The sequence below is a fragment of the Ailuropoda melanoleuca genome, chromosome 12 (assembly GCF_002007445.2).
Source record: "Ailuropoda melanoleuca isolate Jingjing chromosome 12, ASM200744v2, whole genome shotgun sequence".
In the NCBI taxonomy this organism is placed as follows: Eukaryota; Metazoa; Chordata; class Mammalia; order Carnivora; family Ursidae; genus Ailuropoda; species Ailuropoda melanoleuca.
The window spans coordinates 76968869-76978292 of NC_048229.1; the positions used below are offsets into that span (position 1 = coordinate 76968869).

The following is a 9424-nucleotide window of genomic DNA, read 5'->3' on the forward strand; positions in this document are numbered from 1 at the left end:
TTGGGGATTGTATGAACGATGCTGCCATGAACATCCTTGTACATGTCCTTGTGGGGCATTGCCCATGCTTTTGAGAGGAAATGTTTCAACATCAGCTGTAGGAATTTAGGAAGGATGCCAGTTCCATGGCAGTGATGTACACCCTGAGGTGTGCTTGGGGAACCAGGGAGAGGAGCTTGGCAGGTTCTGCCAAGTGTCTGCTCTCCTCGATACCTGCTTCTATTAGAAAACCATGTCCTGGTCAGGAACATTGGGCTGGGGGTCAGAGAAGAGATGAGCGGAGATGTGTGGGTCTTGATATAAGATGGCCACCTCCTGGGGAGGATTTGGGCTTTCAAGGTTGGGGTCGTGTAGTCATGAAACCAAAGCCCGAATTATGAGCAGCCCTTCAGAGATTGTCATGACTCAAAGAGAACTGTGGCCGAGTAGCCTTGAGGGTATAGATCAGTGCTGGAAGAGGAGAGAGCTAAGCTGAAGATTCACTATTCGGCACTTCCCCAAAGCACTTTTTGGGTGACATATTTAGGAATGCTGGTATAATTACAGATGGGCAGAGGTTACATTCCTGTCAATGCACATTTGCAGAAATTCTTTAAGGTTTTAGACACATCTCCGAAGGCAAGAGAAACTAAAGCAAAACTGAACTATTGGGACTTCATGAAGATAAGAAGCTTTTGTACAGCAAGTAAACAGTCAACAAAACTAAAAGGCAACCTATGGAATGGGAGAAGATATTTGCCAATGTCTTATCAGATAAAGGGCTAGTATTCAAAATCTATAAAGAACTTCTCCAACTCAACACCCAAAAAACAAAAAATCCAGTCCAGAAATGGGCAGAAGACATGAACAGACATTTCTCCAAAGAAGACATCCAGATGGCCAACAGACACATGACAAGACGCTCCGCATCACTCAGCATCAGGGAACACAAATCAAAACCACGATGAGATGCCACCTCACACCTCTTAGAATGGCCAAAATTAACAACTCAGGAAACAACAGGTGTTGGCGAGGATGTGGAGAAAGGGACCCTCTTACACTGCTGGTGGGAATGCAAACTGGTGCAGCCACTCTGGAAAACAGTATGGAGGTTCCTCAAAAAGTTACAAGTAGAGCAACCCTACAACCCAGCAATTGCACTATTAGATATTTACCCAAACAATACAAACGTAGTGATCCGAAGGGGCACCTGCACCCCAATGTTTATAGCAGTAATGTCCACAATAGGAAACCTGTGGAAAGAGCCCAAATGTCCATTGACAGATAAATGGATAAAGAAGATGTGGTATATATAGGCAATGGAATATTACTCAGCCATCAAAAAGAATGAGATCCTGCCATTTGCAATGACATGGATGGAACTAGAGAGTAAGGAACTAGAGGATGGCACTAAGCCAAATGAGTCAGAGAAAGAGAAATATTGCATGACTTCACTCATATGTGGAATTTAAGAAACAAAACAGATGGAAAATATTTTTAAATAAAATTCACGATGCCATTTAATATATTCCTTTCAAGTCGTTCCTCAAATATGGGTGAATGTGCAAGATACCGGCCCTACAGCCCAAATAATCAGAGTTTAAGATAATGAAGGTGAGGACAGTGAAAATGTCAGCTGGAAAAAAGAAATTAAATGTGTTCCGAAGACTCCTAACTGCAAAGCAATCACCTTTAGCCTTAACCTTCCTGGTATCATGTTGCTTACACTTGAGTCACATTATGAAAACTTTTTATCTGATTTTAGAGAAACTGCTTTAAATTTTCCAAGCAGATAAGTGACAGGATTAACCTGTAAAAGCCAGGGAGTACAGAGTAGGTGGGTGAGTTTGTCACACTGATCCGCCCCTTTTGAATGAAAAGGCCCGAGCTTTACAGAGCTAATCCATTATATTCTAGCTATCAGTTCATTCCAGAATGAACTACACTTACATGGTAGGTTGACCTTTACACATGTTTATTTCCTTGATTATAACATGAATTTTAATGGTACTATTTCCTTGTATAAACCCAAGATATAATAATAATTAAGCAAAAATAGCGGAGAACCGAGCTATTCCCACTCATTCTATTATCCAGCAGAGGGGAGACCCTGGGCTGGTGTACATCTTAGAGAATAAACACAGTTTTGGTGACCTCAACAATCTTGATGGGATGGTCCAGGCCGTGAAAGTGGAGGAAGGGGTCATGAGCCAGATACAGGTGGCTTCTGGAAAAGGCACGGAAGTGGCTTCCCCTGTGTAGCCCTCAGAAGGAACACAGCTCTGCCAACATCTTGATTCTAGCCCACATAGGACTCATTTTTGGACTTCAGACCTCCAGATCTGTAACAGAATACATTTTGTTATTTCAAGCCACTAAGCCTGTGGCCATTTGTTACAGCAGCCAGAGGAAACTCATACGCCATGTCTGAAGAACCACCAGTAGCTCTCTTGCTCTTTCCTTTGACCAAAAAATAATATCTGGGATGATAATCAGTCTCTCAGCTACCAAGTCACCTTGTCCCTAAAATGGTCTCATTCTGGGCTACTGCGCAAGGGACAGGGCTCAGGGTCACAGAGGCAGTCTGCCCTGTGGTCTGAGATGAGGTGTTTGGCATGAGCGTTTTCAGACCAATCAAGCTGTTTAAGACATAAACCAGCAGAACTATTCATGCTCTCTTCGAATGTTATGCCAAAGGAGGAAAAAAAGTTCCCCCAGGTAGTGCCATGTTTATAAATGTGTTTATTACAGCATGTCAGCCATTTATCTAGTGCTCAGCTAAAATGCTTTGAATCAAGTTGTGCTATTCCTTGACTTAAATCTGAATCTTTTCCATTTAGGTCTGTGAGAACTCCTGACATTTGAAGCTTGACTACCAAGTTTCCATAGCAACAGGAAAAAGAAAAAAAAAATCCAAATCTGAAGATTGCAGTTTACAGCTCTCAAACTTCACACCTAGGCCTCAATTGTTCCAGATTTTTGTTTTCTTTGCGATTTCACTGGGTCTGTACTTCACCATTTCTCCTTTAATTAATGGAATCTCCTCAATTTCCCTGAATGTTTAAAGATCACGGCATATAACTTGACCTTCTGGGAGCAGGAACAATGACTACTTTTTCTGATGTGTTGCCATGTCACTAGTCAGTGCTCCACCCATGCAGCTTTGTCTGTGGGTTCGTATTTGTATATGTGTGAGTATCTGTATGTGTATATACACAGTATTTATAGAGAGAAACGCTACAGAAGGAGCCTAGTTTTGATATGTCATTCTTCCTTGAGAGGTTACACAAAGAAAGGATAGAAGCTATGCACCTGTCCCCTCCAGGGCCTCAGCATCAAGTGAGGCACTAGTACAGACCACAGAGCTGACACTTGTCCACCGTCCTGGGTGGTCTGCGTGCCGCTACCACCTGCCAGGCAGGTCCACAGAAAGGGAGAGCAGAGACCCAAATCCTTTCTGTTTAGTAAAGGATCGCCACCAATTCTCACTGCCACCCCATTCCATGATCCGAGCAAAAGTGGTGAAGAGCAGAGCAGCAAATTTTACCATCAAATGCCGAGAAAAGGGCTGAAATATTCTTTCAGGGGCATCTCTCTGCATTTGTAGGTGTCCTTAATCCGGTCCCACTGGTTCTTATGAGGGTGTGGATCATGGCAGAGAATGTCTCTCTCCTAGGTATCTGTACAGTTGCAAACGTCGTCACAGAGCCCCTAACTGCCCAGGAGGAGGTCGACAGGCACCATGTGCATACACATATATGCCCACATGTATAGACATCCCTTTATGCACATACACGTTTGTTTCATATATGCAGGCATAAAATAGAGTAAATACAGGTAGTTTTAAAAGTACCCTTTTGTGTGAATCGACTACCGTTGTTTGCAAACCTGGAAATAAAAGATGTTCATTATGTATGAAAAGTAATTGATTTTTATTCTGTGAGCATGTCAAAGAGGAAAGGTAGTGCTTGTACTAAGATTATCTTCTTGTTGATAAACTGTAAAGAACCATCCAAGCTCACACCAAATTTTTCTATCAGATGAAACTAGTGACAGCCTGTGGCTTTTTGTTAGAGCTGGCCACGAACTAGAGTAAGGTAAGTGTCTTAGCATATTTCAATGCAGTTGCTTACTAAAGGTTTTAACCACACGCGCGTGTGCGCACACACGTACACCCACGCTTTCTTATGCAATCTCTGTTTTGCACCTGTGCTTTCAGTTCGCCTTCTGTAGGAAGTAGGAGTCATATGTTGTCTTTATTGTAGTGAAATTATGCAGACAGAGTTCCATATATTGTATTTGTTTCAATAGGAAGTCTTTTTGGAGCATATAGAATGCAGATTTTTTTTTCCATTAAAATAAATGGGTATTGGTGGTTAAAACGGCTGGACAGTAGCTCTTCTCTGATTTCTATGTTGTGTCTCATGTTGCCGATGCGAGATCTTGCCTTAGTGCAAGTTCACAGTTTGGACTGGTCATCTGGGGTCCCCTGCACATCTCCTGTTGAGTGAGTCTATAAAGCCAGAAGCACCCACTCACAGCTGGGGCCGTGCACCCATCTTGTCCATCATAGTGAACAATTTGAGCCTTTTGCAATGGGCTGCGAAGGTGATGGCTATACTCACAGAGGCGGAAGATCATCCGCAGGTTGATGACCGCACGGCACACAGTCACAACCGTCTGTCTGCAGTCCCAGAACATGGGTATATCTCTCTTGAACAAGTCCGGTCGCTCAGTCAGGAGACGCAGCGCTCTGAACACGACAGAGTGGTGCTCCACCCGTGCATGGAGCAGGCCCTGGGGCAGGGGGTCCCAGCCTGCACACCCATGCTCTATTAGATTTCCTCTTCTGGCTTTATAGGTGTTCAGCAGCCCACAGACTAGCTAGCAATCGGACAGCTCACCCTCCTTCGTGAAACTGGGCTATCCCCAGGGAGAAATCCAGGTGTCCGGTAGGCAATTCACACAAGGAAACAAGTGCAAGACTCCTCGTCCCTCAAGCCGGTAGGCCCTCCTGCACTTGGCAAATCAGGCCACTAGCTTAGCTTAGAACACAGAAAAATAGGAATAAAGTGCAGACTTCATTAGTACGTAGCATAAGCCTTAATTTTCCCCTACTTAAGTATGCTCCTTGTCCCCACAGTGCTCATCAGGCCAGAGATATGGCTATCGTGTAGTTCTTTCTAATCCTTTCAGGAAAAAAAAAAAAGTGACCAATTCTTTGAAGCCAAAGTGGTGGCATTTCCAGAATCGCAGAACGTTTTCTAACTTGCCGGAACACATTTACATTGTTATTTGAAAGCAGAAGTAGAGTCAAAGCATTATGTCATTATTACCAATGCATTTTATTTTAGTCCAAGTTATTGAAAAAAAAGGAAAGAGCCAGAAATTGCTTTTCTCAATTGCTGAGCACAAAACTGAGGATTTTATTTCCACTGAGTGAACAGTCACACTTTCTTCGCTATTTTATTAATACATCAACCACCTGTGTTGATTAAAAATTACTTTTTCTTTCCATTTTACCTATGAGAAATTATTTCTGATAACTTGTTTTAGCAAAAACGTGCATTTTCTAACTTCGAAAAAAGTTACCTTCAATACTGCCATTTCCTCCAAATGAACATCATTTCTGGTCGATGTACCTGCCGTGACTCTCGGCCGACTCCTGCAAATCTGAACAGCAAAATAAATCTAGCTACGTGTCGTGGTAGATATCACAGAAGACTTTGAATCTTAAGGACCACTTTTGGAAATTTTCATAACATCTCAGATGTCCAAAATGTGATTCTAAACAGTCTGAATAAATGGAATAACCGTTTACCATCAAATTCTTTTTTAAAAAAGTTTATTTATTTATTCGACAGAGATAGAGACAGCCAGCGAGAGAGGGAACACAAGCAGGGGGAGTGGGAGAGGAAGAAGCAGGCTCATAACGGAACAGTCTGATGTGGGGCTCGATCCCATAACACCAGGATCATGCCCTGAGCCAAAGGCAGGCGCTCAACCGCTCTGCCACCCAGGCACCCCTACCATCAAATTCTTGAAGCAGATTACATTGCACTTCATCCAAAATAAATACACTGGGTCTTGATCTTAATAGGTAGCAACTACAACATGAATAACAAGGCTGTGTTCGATGCTGGGTTTAGCACAGCTGGCCCCACACATAAGCTCTCCAGGCTGGCTCTGAAGAGAAGAGTCTACGGTTCTCCTGGGTGTATGAACAAGGGAAAAACTATGCCTTAATAATGCTAATAATACTGGTTTACATGTATTGATTGCTTACTATGCATCCACACTGTACAAAATCCTTCGTACTTGTTAACTCATTGACCCCTTACAACAACCCCATGAGGCAAGGACTCTTATCTTCTCCAACTTACAGACAAAGAAAGCTGACCCTCAGGAAAATCGAAAGGCTTGCCCAAGGTAAGTGGCCTCCAGAACTCATGTGATTTGACTGCAGGGCTCTGTTGTTCCTACTGCGTCACAGTGCCACTCCCAACCGTGCAGCCTAACCAGACAAAACGTCTCCCTCGGACCAGAAAACCCTCGTCTGAAGCCTCCATTAGCAGGACTAGCTATCCAAACCAAGTAAACAGACCTTCTACTATTTCTAAGTTCTCTAAGAGCTGTCAAGAACCATTAACACCATTCTCAATTCATACTAAACCTTAGAAATATCTCCCGCACAAGATCATCTTCCCCAGTATTTCCTCCCTTCCATCCCATGGCTTGTGCGCAGGGGCTTGAGGGGCTCCTACCAGATTAATTAGATAATTCAGGTGTGCGAAAGTATATTCATGTCCTGCCAAGTGCCCAGTCGAGGCCAAACCAACCAAGGGGAGGGAAAGCTTAGGGAGAAGTAGCGTGTGACATTCAGGAGCTTACCCTGGGCCCAGCTGCAGACAAACTTAAGGATCTCCAAGCATTTCTGAGTTTCTCAATGTTGCACCTTAACCTGTTCGCGTGAAGTGTTCGTAAGCAAGAATCGACAGGTAAATCACACCAAGAGAAAGCTGAGCGCTGAGAAAGAATCAAAGACCTCCTGTGTCTAACCACTAAGAAATAACAATAAAATCATCACCATCTCCATCATCATCAGTGATCTGGCTACACTTTTCACAAAGATGATGCCTCCCGTCTTGTCCCCTTATCTGGATGTTGACATTTGGAACTTCTCATAATCTGGTCATAAGACACTCTCAAAATTGTTCATCTAAAGCAACGAATGGTTCTTTTGCTGTATCAAATGTGTTCACCTTTATCCTATTTCCCATCACTGATGGATTAGCCCACTACTGAAAAAATTCTGTAATTTTGACCTTCTTTATGTAAAAGCATATGCAAAATAGGTTGAGACAGAAGAAAATGGTGGGATTGAACATGCAAACAAGGACCGTCTAAGCAGAAATAATTTAGCTATTCATCAAATTCAATAAGGAGAGAAGCCTCTTCCTGTCACTCATGCAGCATCGCTATCATAACACCAATCGTTGGAAGGCTGCTGAGCTTGAGAAGCCTTTGAACCGTTTCGCTTGGCTTCCAAGTGCCCGCTGGCTGGTAGGGATATGGTGAGAAGCAACGGGTGTAGTCAGACCACAAAACTTTCACCACGAAGCTATGAAGCCTTTGAGAAAGTGGCTCATGGAAGCCCTGTAAGTATATGCTGGAAATTTCCANGAATGGAATAACCGTTTACCATCAAATTCTTTTTTTTTTAAAGATTTTATTTATTTATTCGACAGAGATAGAGACAGCCAGCGAGAGAGGGAACACAAGCAGGGGGAGTGGGAGAGGAAGAAGCAGGCTCATAACGGAACAGTCTGATGTGGGGCTCGATCCCATAACACCAGGATCATGCCCTGAGCCAAAGGCAGGCGCTCAACCGCTCTGCCACCCAGGCACCCCTACCATCAAATTCTTGAAGCAGATTACATTGCACTTCATCCAAAATAAATACACTGGGTCTTGATCTTAATAGGTAGCAACTACAACATGAATAACAAGGCTGTGTTCGATGCTGGGTTTAGCACAGCTGGCCCCACACATAAGCTCTCCAGGCTGGCTCTGAAGAGAAGAGTCTACGGTTCTCCTGGGTGTATGAACAAGGGAAAAACTATGCCTTAATAATGCTAATAATACTGGTTTACATGTATTGATTGCTTACTATGCATCCACACTGTACAAAATCCTTCGTACTTGTTAACTCATTGACCCCTTACAACAACCCCATGAGGCAAGGACTCTTATCTTCTCCAACTTACAGACAAAGAAAGCTGACCCTCAGGAAAATCGAAAGGCTTGCCCAAGGTAAGTGGCCTCCAGAACTCATGTGATTTGACTGCAGGGCTCTGTTGTTCCTACTGCGTCACAGTGCCACTCCCAACCGTGCAGCCTAACCAGACAAAACGTCTCCCTCGGACCAGAAAACCCTCGTCTGAAGCCTCCATTAGCAGGACTAGCTATCCAAACCAAGTAAACAGACCTTCTACTATTTCTAAGTTCTCTAAGAGCTGTCAAGAACCATTAACACCATTCTCAATTCATACTAAACCTTAGAAATATCTCCCGCACAAGATCATCTTCCCCAGTATTTCCTCCCTTCCATCCCATGGCTTGTGCGCAGGGGCTTGAGGGGCTCCTACCAGATTAATTAGATAATTCAGGTGTGCGAAAGTATATTCATGTCCTGCCAAGTGCCCAGTCGAGGCCAAACCAACCAAGGGGAGGGAAAGCTTAGGGAGAAGTAGCGTGTGACATTCAGGAGCTTACCCTGGGCCCAGCTGCAGACAAACTTAAGGATCTCCAAGCATTTCTGAGTTTCTCAATGTTGCACCTTAACCTGTTCGCGTGAAGTGTTCGTAAGCAAGAATCGACAGGTAAATCACACCAAGAGAAAGCTGAGCGCTGAGAAAGAATCAAAGACCTCCTGTGTCTAACCACTAAGAAATAACAATAAAATCATCACCATCTCCATCATCATCAGTGATCTGGCTACACTTTTCACAAAGATGATGCCTCCCGTCTTGTCCCTTTATCTTGATGTTGACATTTGGAACTTCTCATAATCTGGTCATAAGACACTTTCAAAATTGTTCATCTAAAGCAAGGAATGGTTCTTTTGCTGTATCAAATGTGTTCACCTTTATCCTATTTCCCATCACTGATGGATTAGCCCACTACTGAAAAAATTCTGTAATTTTGACCTTCTTTATGTAAAAGCATATGCAAAATAGGTTGAGACAGAAGAAAATGGTGGGATTGAACATGCAAACAAGGACCGTCTAAGCAGAAATAATTTAGCTATTCATCAAATTCAATAAGGAGAGAAGCCTCTTCCTGTCACTCATGCAGCATCGCTATCATAACACCAATCGTTGGAAGGCTGCTGAGCTTGAGAAGCCTTTGAACCGTTTCGCTTGGCTTCCAAGTGCCTGCTGGC

At 43.4% G+C, this 9424-nt stretch overlaps 1 protein-coding gene across 1 annotated transcript in view; it reads left to right on the plus strand.

Annotated features, from left to right (window-relative positions):
- The window catches only part of CDH13 (cadherin 13), a 1033545-nt gene extending 1029184 nt beyond the window's left edge, over nucleotides 1-4361 (plus strand). The window contains exon 14 of the mRNA XM_034672816.1: nucleotides 2820-4361. Coding sequence (XP_034528707.1) covers nucleotides 2820-2827 — 8 coding nt within the window. The 3' untranslated portion in view covers nucleotides 2828-4361. The remainder of the gene's footprint in view (nucleotides 1-2819) is intronic.
- Nucleotides 4362-9424: the final 5063 nt, after the last annotated feature.